The following is a 21583-nucleotide window of genomic DNA, read 5'->3' as shown; positions in this document are numbered from 1 at the left end:
TCAAAAAGTACTGCATACGCATTCCTGGCTAACCAATAAAAGTAGGAAAGAGGAAATCAAAGTTCTGACCATTGTGTATGGAGCTTCCTATTGCATCTGCAAAAGCAGGTACCTATCTACCTAAGAAAGGATGAGAACACCCTACAAGCTACAGTTTACTCATTTGGTTAAGCAGATCATAGAGTTAGTGCTTTACACACAGGTCCGTGGGATTTTTAAAAAATATATTTTTAGCCCTAGCCGGTTTGGCTCAGTGGATAGAGTGTCGGCCTGCGATCTGAAGGGTCCCAGGTTCGATTCCGGTCAGGGGCATGTACCTTGGTTGCAGGCACAACCCCAGTAGGAGGTGTGCAGGAGGCAGCTGATCGATGTTTCTCTCTCATCGATGTTTCTGGCGCTCTCTCTCTCTCCCTTCCTCTCTGTAAAAAAATCAATAGAGGAAGGGAGAGGAACTGAAAGATAGAAACATCACTGATGAGACTCACTGATCGGCTGCCTCCTGCACGCCCCCTACTGGGGATTGAGCCAGCAACACGGGCATGTGCCCTTGACTGGAATCAAACCTGGGACCCTTCAGTCTGCAGGCCGACATTCTATCCACTGAGCCAAACTGGCTAGGGCCACAAGTTTTTCTTATTCTTATTAAAGTTATACTGAGCTGCTGCAATGAGAGTTGATGCTGGAATTTGTGACATTACATATTTATCCTAAGTTCCATAATGACAGTTAATATGGATGAAAACTTTCTGGAAACTTGTGTTCAGAATAATAAGGAGCTGTCACTAATAAAGTATAAAAGTACCTTATTTATCTTCAAAGCATAAACACTTAGAAATATTCTAATGTAATATGTTCAAAGCAAACAAAATGTAAGTTATGATACTATTTCAAATGCTATTGTATGTAAATTGTTCCAATTTTACTGCAATTAAAAATATTTTCCCATGTTTCTAAGTTCTTTTAGATGCTATTAACATGACTACGCAGCTAGGGCTGCACAGAAAAGCAGTGTTCTAATGTATGACAGCTTAAAATTTTCTAGCACTGGAATGGTACGTCAACAAGTTCAACCCTTTGCAGTTCCTAGCTCTATGTGTAAACTCCGAGTACAGCACTGCTGTTTCAGGGACTCAGTAAAGACAGTCCAGAACGTTTGCTGAGTGGTTCGAGTTCTCTTAGAACAAAACATGCTTTTTATTTTATTTTTTTTTTTTAAATATATTTTATTGATTTTTTACAGAGAGGAAGTGAGAGAGACAGAGAGTTAGAAACATCGATGAGAGAGAAACATCGATCAGCTGCCTCCCGCACATCCCCCACCGGGGATGCGCCCGCAGCCCAGGCACATGCCCCTGACCGGAACCGAACCCGGGACCCCTCAGTCCGCAGGCCGACGCTCCATCCACTGAGCCAAACCAGTTTCGGCCAAAACATGCTTTTTAAATAGTCTCCTAATGCTAAAATGAAAGACCTTATAATAATTAAAGATGAAGATAGAATTACTCTTCAGTGGTAAGTCCAACAGAACTTAAATAACAGGGACAAACAAGTTTGAGATTTCAACTTAAATGTAGAAAAAGAAAATTAGCAACGACAATTAGGAAATGAGGCCCTGATTTAAGAATAATATAGGGTATTTGAAGAATGACAACTGAAAAATACCATAATGAAAGTTTTCCCAATTAATCTGGAATACTAATTTTTGTCCAAATTAGTGAAAATTTAAATTGCTGATTCTCAGCACAGTAAAAATAATATTTCAAGCAGGAATCATTCTAAAGTTACTCACAAGATAATTGAAGTTGTATGTATGTAAGTGGCTGGCACAACACTGGGTAAAAGGAACCATATGTTAAGTCCAAAACACAAGGTGAAGTCTGGGTAGCCACACGGTGAAGCACACCAGGAGTCAGCCATGAAGTGCTTTCCCTGCGGCTCATGCCCTTTCTTATTGAAGAAGATCCCTGTGTTCACTGCTCGCTGGTGCTGGGGATGAAGATGAGGGGCTGCCAGAGAGGGAGGCCTCACAAGTCCTCACTCCCATGAGAAATCTTGATGTCCTGACAACAAATTCCTGCACCAGGTAAGAACAGTTTGACTTATGATAAACTCACCTCAAAGAATATTTTGAGTGCTTGACGTAGAAAGGCTCTCTGGGACTTAAAAACTTCAGCTGCAATTTAATATGAAATACTTTATGAAGTTATGCAAGTTAGATATTTGAACATAAATTTACATTTGCAAATTTAAGTAGAGCCACAAAATTAGGTAAGACAATAAATGCTCGTAAAAACACATAAATAGAGTCCTGGCCGGTGTGTTAAATGGTTAGAGCACTGCCTGCACACTGAAGGGTCACGGATTCGATTCCCGGTCAAGGGCATGCACCCGGTTGCAGGTTTGATCCCTGGCCCGGGAAGAGATGTGTGTGGTGGCAACCAATCCATGTGTCTCTCACACAACGATGTTTCTCTCTCTTTTTCTCCTTTCTACTCTCTCTGAAAATCAATGGGAAAAAAATCCTTGGGTGGGGATTAACAAAAAAAAGAAAAAAAAAGAAAAAGAAAAATGCATAAAGGGGAATTTTAATATGTATTTACTCTAGTGTTATCCAGAAGTATGTTGTTATGATGGTACAGGACGAAAAGAAAAAGTTTTTTAAAAGTATGAAAGCAGTGCTAATTTTTAAATTTTCAGATAAACTTTATCTGATAAAGGGTCATGAACTTTCTATGAATTTCTTTATAAATATGGTATTAAGGCATTTTAAAAATTAACTCATTAGCCCTGGCCGGTTTGGCTCAGTGGATGAAGCGTCGGCCTGCGGACTGAGAGGTCGCAGGTTCGATTCCAGTCAGGGGCATGTGCCTTGGTTGTGGGCACATCCCCAGTGGGGAGTGTGCAGGAGGCAGCTGGTCGATGTTTCAATCTCTCTGTCCCTCTCCCTTCCTCTCTGTAAAAGAATCAATAAAATATATATATATTTTTAAAAATTACCTCATTATTACAACTTAGCTATAATCTAAAACATAAACTTTTAATTATCAGGAAAATGTTTATCAAATAATTGGATAATTTCTTTTTCTAAAACCCACAATAGTATTTCCAACTTACCGCGTGTGTAATAAAAGAATTATTTCGCAAGTTGACTTTTAAAGACCTTGATTCCCCAACTCTAGTCGGTAGAAACTGATACACATCTTCTGGGGCATAAACTCCACGGTAAGTCAAGTCAAGGTGTCTGCTTTAGAAATAGGTTTAAAAGTCACCAATTTAAAATCAAGTTATTTAAAGAATTTAGACATACTAAATCATGGAGTAGTGCTTTAATTTGTGTTTTCCCCTACAACGCACTTAGAAAGTAGTTTTGTAATGGCCATCTAACTAAGTTGTGTAAAGATAAAATGCTGACGGCAGGCACTCTTGCAGAGCTACTGGGATTAGTTGCTATTAAACACAGGATGGCAGCACCACCTCTAACCCTCTTTCTCACTAAAGTCTTGCTCTCCACTTAGCTCAAACCCAGCTTCTAAAAGGTGGCCCTGGTCTATCTCACTGACTTCTCCAGTGTAGTCCACTGACAATCTTTATTTTTACAAGAACACAGACTAAGTGCGACACAAGCTCTGGCCTCTCGGAAACATCTGATGGTAATGACTTCCTCTTGCTTTGGCTTCCAGATTCCACGCTACTGACTTTCACTTCTCTGGCCCCTGGTTAGTCTGTGCAAGCTCATCTCTACTCCCTCCCCTCTAATGCCACGGTCCCACAAGGCGTGGCCACGAACATCCCAAACTGCTCACATGGACTCTCACTAGGCAATCCCATCTCAGGCGATCCAGTGACCTCACAGCTATGTGACTCCCAGATTTGGTTCTCAGCTCAGATGGAATCTCTGGGCAGCATATCCAATCACCTCATAATTATCTTCTTACTAGAGGCCCAGTGCACAAATTCGTGCATGGGTGGGTCCAGCCGGCCTGCCCGCCCCAATAGGGCCAATCAGCCAGGCCGGCCTGGGGGAGGGGCCGCGGGCAGTTGGCCGGCCAGCCCCACCCCCTGGTCAAACTCCTGGTTGAACTCCTAGTCAGGAACTCCCAGTCGAGGGGACAATTTGTATATTAGCCTTTTATTATATAGGAAGACTCCATAAATACAGAATAAACTTGTGCCCTTTCTCCTCAAATTTAATCCTCCAGATATTTTCTGCTAGGGAACGGTATCTAGGAGCTGACCTTGACCCCCTTTCTTCTCACGCCTTTGTCTAATCCATCACTGAGTCCTTCAAACTTCCTTCCTATATACTTAAAAAAAGTGTCCATATCTCATCATTCTCCTTGACACTATCTGAGCCCTGGACTGTGTAAGAATACCCTCTGACTTGTTTCACTGCTTGTATTCTTTCCTCCTTCAAAGTAGTCCATACTACAGCCAAAAAGATTTTTCTGTAAGTAGTTGAATCTCACCATGTCATTCAATGGTTTCTAGCAGCATTCCAGATAAACACCAGACACACGAGGCCGTGTGTGGCCTGCATGCACTCTGCCCACCTCCCTCTGGAGCCTCACTCATAGCGCACCCCCTCCTCTGTGCTCTAGGCCTGCGGGCTGCTTTTAGTTCCTCCAGGGCCAACAATCCCGCCACCTGTCATTTACACAGTCCTCTTCACCCAGGACATTTCCACTCATTCTCAATGTAAAGGTCCCATTTTAGGGAGGTTCTTCTCAGATATATGTCCCCGTGTTTCCTATTTATTCCTCCCAGTCCTTTCCACAGGTTGTAATCAAGCCTGTTAAGTGTGATTATTTGAGATGTGGCTCCTCCTCCAGAAGGTGAAGTCTGTGGAGGCAAGAGCTAGGGCAGTTCTGCTCACTGTCTTATCTCTACCACCCAGAATGCAGTGAGCACCCAGTCAATAAGCATGAGATGAGCGAATGAGTAAATAGCACAGAGACTGTGATAAGAACACATTCTTTAAAGGTTTCTAATTTCTTACAAATTGCATTACTTACTCCTACTAGAAATAAACAACCGCATTTATAGTAAATTTAGCAGGTATTTATCATATTCTTACAAGCATCTTCCTGCAGAACTAACTTAGACCTAAGTATTAGTTAAGGATTATTAGAAACATTTTCATTAGGTAAAATACTTAAATATTATCATTCAAGTTGTGTAAGCTGCTGGTATAAAATATACATCCTTAAAAGTTTTTAAGAATCTACTTTCATAGATTTTTTAAAATCTCTTTTGGAATGTAAAATGGTACAACCACTTTAGGAAAACTATTTGGCAGTTTATTTTAATGTTAAATATATGTTTATCATATGACCCAGCAATTCTATTCTTAGATACTTTTACCTCCACCAAAATGAAAAATATGTCCACAAAAGACACATACAATGATGTTCACAGCACCTTCATTCATAATGGCCCCAAATTAGGAGCCACCCAAATGTCAACAGGAAAATGAATAAATAAATAATGACATGTTCATACAATGGAATACTAAACAAAAAGGACCAAACTACAGATATACACAACAACACGAACGAATCCCCCAGAAATGTATGTTAAGTGAAAGAAGCCAGATAAAGAGTGCATATGTACATGAAATTCAACCAACTAACCTATGGCAATAGATTAGAACAGGACAAACCTTGGGGTGAGAGTGGAAGTTAACTGCAAAGAGACACAAAAGAACTTTCCACTGGACAAAAAATAGTCTCTATCGCCACTGGAGTGGTAGTAACACATGTAAGCTCATAGGTGAAGTCACTGAGCATTTTACTGGGTCTAATGACACCTCTACAGCGTACCGGGGAACACTTGGAAGAATGACAAAACAACATACCCAGGTATGGGAGCAGGAGCTTCTGACACAGCTTGTCTTCGGGGCTTAACTACATTATCTATTTTAATAAGAGTATTTGTAGAAACACATGAATTTTCAGGCTCTTTTTCTGCTTTGACACTCTGTATAAAAATAAAGCACAGGGTTGGAAGAAGAAATAAGAGTCTAGGAAAATATAAGGACATTCATGTTTTTTAATTCTACTATTTCCTTCACAATTTTTAAAAAGGAGACTTAAGATTTTAAAAGTACCTAAATCAAAAACCCTACACTTTACTTTTCACCGCTCAGATTCTTACACACACACACACACACACACACACACACACACACACACACACACACTTATCTAATCAAGTTAGAGATTCCATAAAGTCAAACCCAGACTTCAAACATGCCAATCAATAGAGATAAATGAGAGAACAGGATTGGGAACCAAGATGGCAGCATAAGGTATAAACCTGTGCGTGCTGCCCCCCACAACAACATCGAAACTACAACTATAAGACAAAACAGCTATCATCCAGAACCACGGGAAAGCTGGCCGAGTGGAAGTTCTACAACTAGAAGGAAAGAAAGAAGCGCACTGAGACTAGGTAGGAGGTGCAGAGGTGCCAAGAACAGAGGTACAAAGACGCGCGTGAGGCGGGCTGGGCTGCACCTGGATGCGCGGTTTTTTTCAATCGGAAGGGGATACAAGCTCTCGAATGCACTGAGCTCGTTTAAGGCAAGATTCTGCGGTCCCAGACTCCTACAGGGAGAAACTGGACTGTTTTGCAGTGGGTTGGAAAGCGAGGGTGGCTTTCTCGCAGAGCAGCTCGCAGAGATCATTGTTGCTGTGGGGGCGCGGGACTCAGGGACGCAGGAGGACTGGGGGACGCAGAGGCACGGAGTTGCGGAGATGGCTGACGAAAACCATTGCTGTTTGCTCCGTCCTGGTGATTCTCTGAGACCCTGCCCCATTCAATTTACATCCCCACCCAAGCTGTGCTCAGCGGCACAAAGGAATCACCTGCGCTTTTGCAGCCTAATCGAACAAACTGCAGCTGGGTCAGAGAGCTCCAAAACTTCCAAATCCCAAACAAAGAGGAGAAATCTGCTAATATTGCTGTAGCTCCTGCTGGGTGGACTCACACAGTGGTTGACTTGGAGATCCAGGAGCCAGGGTACCCCTGGTCAGATACCAGATTTCAACTCCTCAGATCCATAAGGGACACACTCAAGAAGCAGACTCAGTGAGCACCAAAGCCCCACTGAAGCAAGTCCTGCCCCATAAAGGTGTCTCCAGCACAGCAGTTCTTCCACTGTAGACACAGCGGGTCCTCGCAGTCAGCCAAAAATGCAGAGACAAAGAAACATATCACAAATGAAAGAAATGGAGGAAAGCAAACTAATGGAGGACATAGAGTTCAAAACCACAGTTATAAGGTTACTCAAGAATCTTCTATGAACCTCCAAGGAACTTAGTGAGACCTTCAAGGATCTTAATGAGAATGCCAAAAAAATGGAAAAGAACCAGTCATAAATTAAACATACACAGACTGAAATTAAAAATAATATACAGAGATCCAACAGCAGACTAGAGGATCACAAGAATCAAGTCAAAGATTTGAAATATGAAGAAGCAAAAAACACCCAACCGGAAAAGAAAAATGAAAAAAGAATCTAAAAATATGAAGATAGCGTAAGGAGCCTCAGGGACAACTTCAAATGTACCAACATCTGAATTATCAGGGTGCCAGAAGAAGAGAGCAAGATACTGAAAGCCTATTAGAAGAAATCATGACAGAAAACTTCCCCCACCTGGTGAAAGAAATAGACTTACAAGTCCAGGAAGCGCAGAGAACCCCAAACAAGAGGAATCCAAAGAGGGCCACACCAAGACACATCATAATTAAAATGCCAAGAGCAAAAGACAAAGAGAGAATCCTAAAAGCAGCAAGAGAAAGACAGTCAGTTACCTACAAGGGAGTACCCATACGACTATCAGCTGATTTCTCAACAGAAACCATGCAGGCCAGAAGAGAGTGGCAAGAAATATTCAAAGTGATGAATAGCAAGAACCTACAACCAAGATTACTCTACCCAGCAAAGCTATCATGTAGAATTGAAGGTCAGATAAAGAGCTTCACAGACAAGAAAAAGCTAACGGAGTTCATCACCACCAAACCAGGATTATATGAAATGCTGAAGGATATTCTTTAAGAAGAGGAAGAAGAAGAAAAAGGTAAAGATAAAAATTATGAAAAACAAAGTGACAACAAATAAATACCTATCAACAAGTGAACCTAAAAATTCAGTCAGAATAAACTGGTGAATATAATAGAAGCAGGGGCATAGAAAGGGAGTGGACTGACAATTCTTGGGGGGAAGGGGGTGTGGGGGGTGCGGGAAGAGATTGGACAAAAATCTTACACCTATGGATGAGGACAGTGGCTGGGGGTAAGAGCATGGGGTGGGGTGGGAACCAGGTGGAGGGGAGCTATGGGGGAAAAAAGAGGAATAACTGTAATAATCTGAACAATAAAGATGTATTAATTAAAAAAAATAAGATAAATGAAAAAATTAAGATAAGGCTATATAGCAGAATTAATGAAATTAAAATAATATCAGGAAAATATTCTGCATTTTCAGGCCAGTTTTTCATGTCAGTTTCACTTATATTTTCAATATACACACACAATAATTTAATTAAATTTAGTGTAATACTCACTTGTCCAGAAAGTTGAAATCTCAAGGTATGTTTCATGTGAGGCTCTGTCAGGGGGTGACATTCAACATCCCAAAACTGGGCATAATCCCCTTTATCTCTGGGCAAAAATGTAACAGAGATCTATAAAACAATACATCCAGGAGAGAAGTTTAGACACTGAACCTTACACACATGTAGTTAAATTACCAACTCAAAGTGTTGGCATGAAAAATTAAAGGGGAAAAACTTGCATTGGCTAGTTTTTCCCCTAATTAAAGAAGAATTTGAACAATTGTGCTTTTAGTAGGCTTGTTACTGTACAAGATCCAAAATAAATTTTTCTTTAAGGCTTTATGTAACATATTCCTAAAAATGTAAATTTTCTTAATTAAAAAAAAAAAAGTCATCAAAAATTCTATGTGAGTCCTGGGCATGTGCTGTACCTATTGGGCCAGCTGCATACATTCCCACCCATTCTGGGGCAGCAGCCTTGGTACATGGGTGTCCCTAATGAACTATGGGGAGTGACCCTGCCAGTAACATTGTGCCCCGCCCTTTTTCCCAGGCCCTCAATCTGCTAGTCCCAAAGTCTTGAACTAAATGCAAGTGGATACAGAAAGCCTTCTCCTGGCATGTTAGGGCAGCAGGACAAGGGCTGCCCAGTGTGTCCAAGCAGAGTTTAGCAGACCCTGCCTGCCCTGCCTAATGCTGAAACCAGGGGGAGCTGGAGATGCCCGGGGGGTCTCCCTAGGTGGGGGTTGCTGGAGGTACAAGTGGGGAGGGATCTTGCTGGGGCCGGCCTTAGTGTCCACCCTGCCCTGGGCAGTATTTATTGCTAAATTATTGTCTACCATACCACTAAGCATGGGCCAGGCTCTGGGCATTATTGCTGCACACAGTGTATGCTTATGCTATATAAGGTTTTTATTTTGTATGTGATCAATAAATACCTTTTAAAGAGAAAAAATTCTAGAGATGTACATCTAATTCCAGACACACACTGTGTTCACTGCAATGCTTATACCCGCTGCTGGCCTAGTGGTAAAGGACTAAGCCCAGCACATAGTCACTGACTGGAGAGGAATGAAAGGACACAGAAAATGCAAAGGAAAGGTAGGTGCATAACAGGAGGTAGAAAAGATGCTACACACTAGCAGCTTTTCTTATGATTAACTTCAGAACATCCGTCGACCATTTACACTGACCATACAACTCAAAGTGATAGATACGAACTGTATGCATACAATCTGTAAAAAGCTCAATAATGAGAAAGTTGTAATATTTTAAAATGGTGTTTTATAAAGTTTACCAGCATTAACAATAAACTTTATCAAAGAATTCAGTGTGAAAAATACTGACTACTAGTCAGGGTGACAATGAATCAGTATTTGAGTCTGAACTTAACATTAAAACACTTACGTGACCTAATTTCTGTCACTATAGAATATAAGTGACTATGCGGCCAGCAAGCCTGAGAGCATGGAGGCAAAGGCAGAATACTGATCGAAATGAGGTCAAGATTAGTGAGTTATACTGTTAAAGATGCTTTGGACATTTAGAAGATTAAGAAAGAAGACAACCACGTCCTAAATGATGAAAATATACAAACTCTCAGGAACTACAGGGGGGCAGTACCATGAATTAGACAAATCCTACTTACACCTCCTTCCAACACCAAAAAAATAGAGAGAGAAAACCTAATATTATTGCATGTCACACAGTGGGAACATAACGGGCACTTTAACATTCATTAGCTCAAAAAATTGTCTGATGCTTCCAAAAAATTATTGTGTGCGTTTTTTAAGAATTAGGTTGTAACTAATAGTGTTCTTCTGGAACACTGTTATATACACCAATAATTGTGCTATTTGGTAATGCTTCCATAAATGGTCCCAGAATGATGTGCCTTGTTCCCCTGGCCCCACCTTAAATTAAGAAGCCAGACTTAAAATTCACTGACAAATGTGATCTGACAAGATGATATGTGTTGCTCTGGGCCAGGATATACAGTATGAACACAACAAAAATCACGGAGGTTACATTTCTATGTTAAGTATTGTGTGAAAAATTCCTGGGAGACAATCTAATTCTGTACCCTCATTTTTCTTTTTTTACAGTTTTACTGAGATATAAATCCACATACCATACAATTCTCCGGTTTCAACAGGTTTTTAGTGTATCTCCAGAACTGTGTAACCATCACCACGAAGCTATTGTCTAAATTAGCACTACTTGAAGTAGGTTCTAAGTACTAGCAGCCTGCAGCCATATGAAGTGCTTATATCAGAATGTACATCAATCCCACGACCAAGCATGGCATTTTGTTTTGCTGTTAGGGAGCAAGACTCTCTGCTGCAGGAAGCAATCCTCTAACTTGTGTAAGCCCCTTCTGTGGCGGCCTGGCTGTGAGCAGCACTGGTCTAGGTGAAGCAAACGGCTCTGCTGGAAACACAGGAGACACTCCTGGCCAACACCAGCTGGCTGTTAAACCATGTCAACACTCACCTTTTGGGTGCCATGGCTTTCCATTATTCCCGAAATAGGAGAACATCTGAATGCTGCATAAGTAGCTCTAAAAACATCTCCACTTTCATCGACTGCCTACAAAGTAATCATTTAAACAAGCACATGAAAAAAATATAAGAAAGGCCACGGTGTTCTAAACAACACACACGACAACACTCAATTCCAGCATGGCCACTGGCAGAGATTACTTGCAGTATACAGTAGGCTAACACTCAGTGGCAAAGAGCATTAAATTCTGCCTCCTGCACTAGCTCCCACTGGTGGCAAACACACAATGGTACGCAGAACCTGGGAGAGAAAAGTGTGCATGCACGAGCACACACACTCTGTTCCATTCTATAACAAAATTTTTTCTTATTTTCATACTAAAGTTATTTCAGATAAAAATCAGAGCTGTAGGAGATAGCATTAAATGGAGCCAAGTACATTTTTCACATACATTCTCTAATTTGACTCTCAAAACCACCTTGCAAAAAAAACAGGGGCAGGTATTAGCCCAACCTGTAGAGAAAATTAAGTAAATGAATTAGGAACAGAAAGCCAATAATGTCAACCTATATTCATAATTCAGCCTTTGAAACACCCTCCCTAAAGTTCAAACAGTAAAACAAGTATAACAGCAGCAATGATTACTGACCTTGACATAAGGTGGAGCTAAAGATGACAGATACCACTTTACTTCTGTGTTACCATAATTCTGAAGTTCCAGATAATTTTCTAAAAGGAACACATGTACAACAACTCAGTCTCTTGGAGAGGTAAGTAAATAAGCAGATTATTGTGATAATTACTATGACTGCCTCATCACAGAGAAAAATATAATCATTAGATCCCTAGAGAAGCCCTACAGGAACTATAGTACTTTCTAACAAAATCACACTTGACAATATCTTAACTTGTATTTAATCAAAGTGCAATGCCAAGCTACTGAACGGCTTAATTTTAAGCAAGAGAGCAAATAAAGTGATTTCCATGATTAAGAAATGACTGGCTGCAGTGGAGGAGAGACGGCAAGGGGTCAGAGTGAAAGAAGGAGCCCTGGTCAGCTGTCACTGCAGCATGCGGTTGAGATGATGCATGAGTAACTTGAACTGCAGCAACGAGAGGAAAAGCATTGGGTAGGATGTGCCTCTCTCATCGTTGATATTTCTTTTTTTTTAATATATTTTATTGATTCTTTACAGAGAGGAAGGGAGAGATAGAGAGTTTGAAACATCGATGAGAGAAAAACATCAATCAGCTGCCTCCTGCACACTTCCCACCGGGGATGTGCCCGCAACCAAGGTACATGCCCTTGACCGGAACCAAATCCGGGACCCCTCAGTCCGCAGGCCAACACTCTATCCACTGAGCCAAACTGGTCAGGACTCATCATTGATATTTCTATCCTCTCTCCCTTTCTCTCTGAAATCAATAAAAATATATTTAAAAAGAAAAGAAAACAACTTCCAGGATCTGGCTTAGCAAAATGAGCAGAGAGTGGTGCCATTACTGAGACATGGGTGAGGTTGAAGCAGAAGCAGGTTTCATGGGTGAAACAAGAGCTGTTTTTGTGAGATGCCCACATGCAGAAGCTGAGCAGGCACCTGGTGTGTACACCTGGGGCACAGGGAGAGCGGAGAAGAAAGGGGGCACAGGCAGGTCCAGGAAGAGTTGTCAGCAGTGGAACCTGAGAAAGTGTGTGCGAGGCAGGGACAAACCAAGAGAGCTTCCAAGGAGGAAGTATTCCACGGAGGAAAGAGAGGTTGACAGTACTGAGAGGTCAAATTAACAGTCACATGGCAGAGACTCTGGATTTGACCTGGATAGGAGTGGGTTCAGGACACGGTGGTAGCGCATCTAAACCACCTGAGGAAGTGAAGGCGGGAACATCATCATTCCTCTAGGAAAGGGTGCTGAGGAAGCAGGCAGCTGCGCAAGGCTGCAGAGGGCACTTCTTAAATAGGTGCAAGTAGAGCACATCGTGTGCCAATGAAAATCTATCAGCAAAGAGGAGAAAACTGATGACACAGGAGAGAGATGGAGCTGAAGGAAGTCCCTGAGGAGGCAAGAACAGATATGGACCTAGATTCCAAGCAAAAGGGTTCATCTGTGATGGAAACAGAAGCTTTTCATTTAGCCTCATGGCTTCTATATTTTCAATGATCTGTGAGGCAAAGGCAAGAGTTAGAAAGAGTGAGAGCAGGAACAGGGGAGGATAGCGGGAGTAGGATCTTTAAGAAAGGAGCTGTTGGCCGGCTGGCGTGGCTCAGTGGTTGAGGGTCAACTTATGAACCAGGAGGTCAGGGTTTGATTCCCAGTGGGGCGCATGCCTGGGTTACAGGCTCAATCCCCACTGTGGGACGTGCGAGAGGCAGCCGATCAATGATTCTCTCATCATTGATGTTTCTATCTCTCTCTCCCTTCATCTCTGCAATCAATAAAAATATTTTTTTTTAAAAAGAAAGAAGCTGTTAAATACTGTTAGAGATGTGAAGGACACATACTAAGGAAGGCTGGGAAAGAGCCTAGTGTTGTTGATCTGAGAGTTGAGCTCATGAATCAATCAGCATGTCATTTTCTCCAGCAATGTTCTGCTGCTAAGGTATGAACATGGAGTAGGTAAACAACTGGTTTTAACATGGGTAGGATTTTGCCAGACAGGAATGTGGGGGGAGAGGGGCACAAGGAAGTTAAGAATGTGAAGCAGTAATTACAATGATAGACCACAGAATTCAAGGAGGGTTATCAGAGAAGCGGGATGTGAGCAGGGTGATGGAGAGTGGAAAGGCAGTAGGATCAGTAGCCTGGAGGTCTGAGTGAGGTCAAAGAACTGCTGTAATTCCTAGAGTGAGTGAGCTGGAAAGACAGGAGCGTGATGTTCAGGAAGTGACAAGCTTGAAACTGAGAGAGAAAATATGGCAAAATCTAAGAGGGGACTGAAAGTAGGAAACTGAGCTTAAGTGGAAGGCAAAATCAATGAAAGAGACCAGGAGCTAAGTGACAGATGGTCCAAAATTCTTTCTCATAGGTCCCACGTATAATCCTAGTCCTTCAAACTGAAGAGAGAGAGAGAGAGAGAGAGAGAGAGAGAGAGAGAGAGAGGCACAGACACACACACACACTGACTCTCAAAGTGACATCAGTGACAGAGCAAGGCTCTACCCACTTTCCTCTCTTCTTCAGCTAACTTATTTGCAACTAGAGACCCAGTGCACGAATTTGTGCACCATTGGGGTCCCTCGGCCTGGCCTGTGGGATTGGGCTGAAACCGGCTCTCCGACATCCCCCAAGGGGTCCTGGACTGTGAGAGGGCACAGGCCAGGCTGAGGGACCCCACCAGTGCACGATCAGGGCTGGAGAGGGAAGCGGGAGGTTGGCCAGCTGGGGAGAGACCACAGGAGGGCTCCAGGGCGTGTCCAGTCTTTCTCACTCAGTCCCGATCGGCCAGACCCCAGCAGCAAGCTATCCTACCAGTCAGAGCGTCTGCCCCCTGGTGATCAGTGCACGTCATAGCGAACAGTTGGGCAGCCTTAGTATATCATTAGCATATTATGTTTTGATTGGTTGAACAGACAACCGGACAATTAGCATATTAGGCTTGTACTATATAGGATTCTAGTCAAAAATCTAGTGAGAGTTGGAAAAGGATGGTTCTGACCATATAAAATCAAATAAAGTCAGCATGTAGTTTTCTCCAGCAATGTAAGACTCTTGGAATACACAGATTTATAAAATGCCTTATAGTTACGATTTTTAAGCTCCCCCAAATCCATCTCATCATTGAAATGATTTCCAATAATTACGTGATTTTGTCCTGAAGGGGGTAAAATTTTGTACCTATCACTAACATATGGTTAACTAAGAATACTACACGCACTCAATACGTCAGTAGACATTTGAATTAAATAATCTTGTGATACCATACCTGAAGTTTCACCAGGTTCTGTTGTAGGAAAAATAACAGTCTTATTTCTTAACTCAACTTTTGTGGAACGTGGCTTTGTCATTGGTTTTACAAGATGTCTAGTTAAAGGCTCAGTGACTGGAAAAGGGATTCCCAATGGGTTGGAGGCCAAACGAGTGAGAAGTTCTGCTTGAGTCAGGTCTTCTCGAATTTGAACTTTCACAATTTTCTGAAATGAGCCAAATAAAGGGATAAGACACAAATGTAGCTGCAACTTTTTAAAAATATATATATTTTATTGAATTTTTACAGAGAGGAAGGGAGAGGGATAGTTAGAGACATCGATGAGAGAGAACCATCGATCAGTTGCGTCCTGCACACTCCCCACTGGGATGTGCCCGCAACAAGGTACATGCCCTTGACTGGAATCGAACCTGGGGCCCTTGAGTCCACAGGCCGACACTCTAAACACTGAGCCAAACTGGCCAGGGCGATAGCTGCAACTTTTAAAGAAACAACTCTTATTTTTAAGTCATGGTAGTGAAAAGTAGTGCCATACGAAATACTTGATGAATTTATAAATTAAAATTTATTCAGATCAAAATAAATCTTTGAATTTATCCCCTGTCCCTGCACTCCCCATTTTTCAAAGCAAATTTTATAAACTAATAATGGCTTCCAGGCCCCACTCCCCATTCCTGCCCCCACTCAGGGAAATCATTCAGATCACTAATGGAAAATCTCTGCACTAAACACTCTATTTGAATAAATCTAGTTGGGCTGAAAGAGCAGACACCTTCATATCACTTCGGAAATGTAAGTGCTAATAAGAATTACAACACTTAAGATACAACACAAGTTAAGAGAAATGTTGCTCAAAAAAAAACACACACAAAAAAAACGTTAACAAGTACCTTCTGTCCATTGTCACAGTGAATATAGATCAAACCACTCCATGGGAACATTGATTGTTTTGTGGATGAGGAGGAATTAGGGCTCACAAGAATCTGTAGCTTACTCCTTAAGAAAAGAATGTCATAATGAAAACCAAGAATATCCTACACTTTAATAGCAAGAACAACAAGAGTTATAAATACTATCCTATCAATAACCAACTATTTCCTAATTGCTTAGAAAGAGCAGATAACAGAGGTGAGTTCCCATGCACATCTGATTTTGCATCAGCTCCAACTCTGTGACTAACAAAAAGTTAAGTAGCATGAAACTCTGAACCTAGAGGCAAACTCCCATGAAAACAGACCATACCGTAGAAATACCATTTAAAAAAGCAATTCAAAATTAAAATATCTAGAGAAAAGAACATATCTACAGCAAATAACCAATACGACAAAGCTCTAAGCCACTTGCGAATAAAGAATGATACTGTCACAGTACAAAGGAAATGTAATGTAGGTGGGGAGAAAACTGGAAGGGAGAAGACAAAAAAGGAATGAAAACAGATTGTTTCTCCCCTCCCCAACCCCCATTACTAAAATTTTCTGTGTTCATTTTTCTCTTCAAGAGCTATGGGATGTCAAAGAACAAATATGGACAATACAGCCAGATCTGTGACTTAAACAAATCCCCAGTTACAAAAGCTACTTTGGTACAGGTCAAAAATGGCAGAGAAAGATTATTTCCACTGCTAATAGCTAAACACCTGGGACAGTGGAAAAGGTTGTTTGTGAACAACCTGTCCTCATTTCTCTAAATTTTCAACTATTAATTAGTAAATGTTTAGTTGACTGCTTTGGTCTGAGGAATATTTCTCTGGAGTGTCCCTGACCATACCTCACCTCAGGTCTTAGTCAAGTAAATGCATACTCCATCATTTTGCAAAGTAAATAAACTTCATGTTGTTGTTCCGCAAAGTTGCTATTGCTAAATATGAAGCAACTATCAGATGTGAAGGTTCTGTGCTGACCCAAACACGGTCCCTAAAAAGCTACGGAGCTGTGATAGGCTTTACCTTCTCCTATCAATAATTAAGCTGCAAATAGAGGGTAGCTGCTTATCAACATTAGGCCCTCAAAGACTTCCTTCTATCTCAGAATAGTCGTTGCAGAAAATGGCAAGGTAGGTTTGTGGGTCAGACATATTAAGTCAGAAAAAGCTTTGTCTATAAAATGCCCTTCAGACAAAACCAGCAGAAAAAGTGAGTGAAATCCAAGGTAATGAAAGGCAGAACATCTGGGCTTTAGAGACCATCACCCCTCATCATAGCCCTAACTATACCTGTTGCTTTGTAATTTTGTAGCCAGGGTAATATGCCAGAAAACATTCTCACGTCTTCCTTTCCTACCTCTCACGTCTTTCTTGACCTTTAGGCTGTATACCATATTTGGCTACAGGCATGATCTTTATTACACTAAGTAGCATGAGTCTTGAACTCACTGTAAGTCCCACAGAACTACACATGGCACACTGTACAGAGTCAGCACATGGCAAAATTCTACTAATAAATTAAAACAGCGTATTATTTGATCCTTAAAAGATTACCACGCCAGCATCTGAATAACACACCCAGAGAAAAGAGACAGCATACTTACTCTGGCTCAATAAATCCATGTTGTGGTGTGACCGTAAGGCAATGTGCCGGCCAGTACAGTTCAAATTTCAGTAACCGAACAGAATTATTTAAAATCTGGAAACGTCCAGTTTTTGCCAGGTCACCTATTATATCAGATAAATAAATGTTACTTTCATTTAGCATTAGTGAATAAGACCCAGTTAATAAACAGTAAAAATAAATCCTAAATAAGCATACTAGTAAACCAGCTTATTGTGCTTTCTCAATTGCCCAGTTACAGGAATTTCAAATTCCTGTTGAAGCAAGGCCATTTGTTTACTCTTGGAAACGACAAAGATACTGAACAAAGTTCAAATACCGAACAAAGGGAGAGAGAAAAGGAAATCTGGAAATTGTTCTTACCACCTGGTCTTATCTTGGGCACATACATAGGTACCAGATTTGTTCCTACTTTACCAACTATATCAATGTTAAGGCTAAAAGGCCAAGTGCCAAATGATTTCCTTGGGGCAGAAGATGTGCTGGAAGGAAGATGGGTCCTAAGTGGCTCTGCCATACGGGGAAATGGGAACTTGGACTGAGGGCCATGGCCTTTGTCAGGATGATGCTGTGGTCAAGTCTGAGCTGGGTCTCTAGTAGGTGAGAGGAAGACCTATGAAAGCCATTGGCTGCATGTGCATAAAGTCCACGTATATATCCTAGATGAGCCAGGGGTGCAAAGTAAGCACAGCAGGGTTTCAGAGGGCATTCCTGTCATGTTGTCGCTGACATACTCACACGTAGAAGGGGCTACCAAAATCAAGTGTTCAGGGTGGACAGTCCACATTTCTTCAGAGGATGATTTCTCTTGAGGTGGGTGAACAACTTGTGAAAGTGGAGAACTTTGAGGACCTTTAACTGGTAAAACATCCAAAGAAACATTGCCACCATGTTTCCCAAGACTGTCAGATTCACTACAGAAAAAAAGAAATAAAAATCAAAAGTGATAAAAAGCCAGATCATGTCACGTTTTTATATTAATTCTGGATAAATTTCAAAACATTTAGATAAAACTGAAAGTGCGTTACATACTGTGTATTTATCAGGGAATTAAGATCCTTCATATTGCATATACTTAAAATAATGTATAAAAAATACAAAATAGGTCAAATACTATTATACTAATTTTTACTAAGATTACTCAATGATTTAATTTCTTTCCTGCTTTGACTTCTGCATGCCATCTAAGGTCTCTTACAAGGATTTACTAGAAAATTAACCAATATTAAGAATTTTTTTCTAAAAATTAAACTCTTAATGTATCTCTAACTGTTTTCATGATGCTAACACCAAACACTTTAAAATAAGAAAGTCTTTTGGGAAAAATTCCACAGTAAAAAATGCTAATAAAATTTAACAAGTTTTTAACTAAGTGTTGAAGCAGTGTTTTCAAATAAGCCTTAGATTACAAAAAAAGTAATTCAAAACAAATTTTGTAATCACAAAAGCACATGGATTAATTGAAGTTCAACTATGCAGAAGCCAAATTCTCCTACTCTACAGCGGAACATCTTTTCTTTCTTTTTCTTTTTAAAAATATATTTTTATTGATTTCCGAGAAGAAAGGAGAGGGAGAGAGAGATAGAAACATCAATGATGAGAGAGAATCATTGACTGGCTGCCTCCTGCATGCCCCTGACTGGGGATCGAGCCCACAACCCAGGCATGTGCCCTTGGCCAGAATCGAACCCAGGACCTTTCAGTCCGCAGGCTGACACTCTATGCACTGAGCCAAACCGGCCAGGGCAACAGTGGAACATCTTTAAGTCGACACTCAGCACCGAGAAATCCGCTTTACCCTTGCCCATTGCCCTCTCACCCCCCTTTTCAAAGCAGGCCTCTACGGCCCCAGGGAAATAGAGGCACCTGCCAAATGTCAGGAATAATTTTAAGAAATAAAAATGTTTATTCTTGGCTTTTTAGCTTCCTAAGAACCTGTACCAGATAATAAGTGATTTTCAAGGTAATTTTTCATATATGTAACTATATTTAATTCGTTATTTGACTCAATATCTTAGAAGAAAATTAACATTGTAAGTATAGGGGAAAGAAAGCAAGCTGGCTGAACTAGAGGCATCGGGTGATGAAGGTGAGTGCGTGTGTCAGCAGTGAACTTAGTGGCACTTAGTGAACTTAGTGCACTGGGACTTGCAGGGAACTCTCAGGCAAACACTCGGCCCAGGAGGCAGCCCACGTGATGAGAAGATTGGTTAAAAACAGAAGGATTGAATAAAATGTAAATATATTGAGGCTAACAGGGCCAGGATTCTCAGTGCTGGAGAAAAAATATACAATTAGAGAAAGGAAAAAAGAAATACACTGTATTTTGTTAGATTAGAATTGGAAGTATCAGTATATACTCATAGTTTTAACTTATTAACAGACATGGATACATGTGGATTTATATATAGAGGCCCAGTGCACAAAAATTTATGCACTCGGGGGGGGGGGGTCCCCTCAGCCCAGCCTATGCCCTCTCACAGTCTGGGACCCCTCGGGGGATGTCCACCTGCTGGCTTAGGCCTGCTCCCCAGGGGGACAGGGCCTAAGCTGGCAGTCAGACATCCCTCTGGCAGCCCGGGAGCCCTCGGGGGATGTCCACTTGCCAGCAGGGAGCAGGCCTAAGCTGCAGTCGGACATCCTTAGCGCTGCTGAGAAGATGGGAGAGGCTCCCACCACCACCACTGTGCTGGCAGCCGTCAGCCTGGCTTGTGGTTGAGCAGAGCTCCCCATGTGGGAGCACACCTGACCACCAGGGGCAGCTCCTGCATTGAGCATCTGCCCCCAGGTGGTCAGTGTGTGTCATAGTGACCAGTCAGTCCCAGTCTTTCTGCTGGTAGGGTCAATTTGCATATTACCCTTTTATTATATAGGATAGAGGCCTGGTGCATGGGTGGGGGCCGGCTGGTTTGCCCTGAAGGGTGTCCCAAATCAGGGTGGGGCTCCCACTGGGGTGCCTGGCCAGCCTGGGTGAGGGGCTAATGGCTGTTTGCAGGCTGGCCAAGCCCCCCACGGGGGACCCTCACCCCATGGGGGTGTGGCCAGCCTGGGTGAGGGGCTGAGGGCCGTTTTCAGGCTGCCCACAGCCCCTTCAGGGTGGTGGGGTCCCACTGGGGTACCTGGCCAGCCTGGGTGAGGGGCTGATGGCCGTTTTCAGGCTGGTCACGCCCCCCTGGCGACCCAAGCTCCCAGCCTCTCCTTTCTTTTTTTTTCCCCACTTCCCAGCGGGCTGGAAGCAGGTATCTGGGATTTATTGATCTTCTATAATTGAAACTTTGTAGCCTTGAGCGGAGCCCAGGGCCGGCCAGTGCAGGCGGGAAGCTTGGCTTCCTCCATCGCCAGGGGCAACCCAAGCCTCCTGCTTGCTCCAGCTCCTTGGCCACCACCATCTTAGTTGGGTTAATTTGCATACTCGCTTCTGATTGGCTGGTGGGCATGGCTTGTGGGTGTAGCAGTGATGGTTAATTTGCATGTTTCTCTTTTATTAGTGTAAGATGCTTTTGTTTTCTAGCTCTGTCTACTGAGGAGGCCTAGAAGTAGTGACATCTGAAAAGCAGTAGCACACCAACTACCCATATCCTGGTTTCAATTCCATTCTCTACTAAAAGGAACCAAGACTTCTAAGAGAAGAAGTCCCAGCTATTCTAGGGCTTGGGCAGGGTAAGTATAAGATGAGCCTAGACTATCCTGTTGTGCCACCGAATAAGGAAGTGCTCAAAGAATGCTGTGGGCACATCAAAAAGATCAAGAAGCGCCGTAGCTGGTTTGGCTCAGTTAGTAGAGCGTCGGCCTGCAGACTGAAAAAGATCAAGAAGCCAAATTAAGAAACCAAGGAGAAACTAAGATGGCGGCATAGATAAACACCGGGAAATTGCTGCTTCCCACAACAATTGATAAATGCATCAAAAACACAAGCCAGACATCACCCAGAACTACAGGAGAGCTGGCTGAGTGTAAATTCTACAACTAGAAGGAAAGAAAAGCACACTGAGAGCCAGAGGAGCTGAGGAGGTGGAGTGCAGAGGTACGGGGGCTCGCGCGCGGAAAGGGTCTGGC

The 21583-nt window shown here is 42.2% G+C and overlaps 1 protein-coding gene across 4 annotated transcripts in view; it reads right to left on the bottom strand.

Annotated features, from left to right (window-relative positions):
• The window catches only part of CEP192 (centrosomal protein 192), a 112853-nt gene that overhangs the window by 638 nt on the left and 90632 nt on the right, over window positions 1-21583 (bottom strand). For 2 of the 4 annotated variants that reach the window (XM_059706704.1, XM_059706707.1), the window contains exons 35-44: window positions 18266-18441; window positions 17508-17631; window positions 15873-15978; window positions 14980-15187; window positions 11710-11789; window positions 11052-11147; window positions 8568-8687; window positions 5855-5976; window positions 3115-3244; window positions 2115-2173 (exon numbers count right to left, since the gene is read on the bottom strand). In XM_059706704.1, coding sequence (XP_059562687.1) covers window positions 2115-2173; window positions 3115-3244; window positions 5855-5976; window positions 8568-8687; window positions 11052-11147; window positions 11710-11789; window positions 14980-15187; window positions 15873-15978; window positions 17508-17631; window positions 18266-18441 — 1221 coding nt within the window. The remainder of the gene's footprint in view (window positions 1-2114; window positions 2174-3114; window positions 3245-5854; window positions 5977-8567; window positions 8688-11051; window positions 11148-11709; window positions 11790-14979; window positions 15188-15872; window positions 15979-17507; window positions 17632-18265; window positions 18442-21583) is intronic. The other 2 variants (XM_059706705.1, XM_059706706.1) reach the window with 2 other exon arrangements.

Source organism: Myotis daubentonii, chromosome 8 (assembly GCF_963259705.1).
Source record: "Myotis daubentonii chromosome 8, mMyoDau2.1, whole genome shotgun sequence".
NCBI lineage: Eukaryota > Metazoa > Chordata > Mammalia > Chiroptera > Vespertilionidae > Myotis > Myotis daubentonii.
This window is presented reverse-complemented; position numbering and strand designations above follow the sequence as displayed.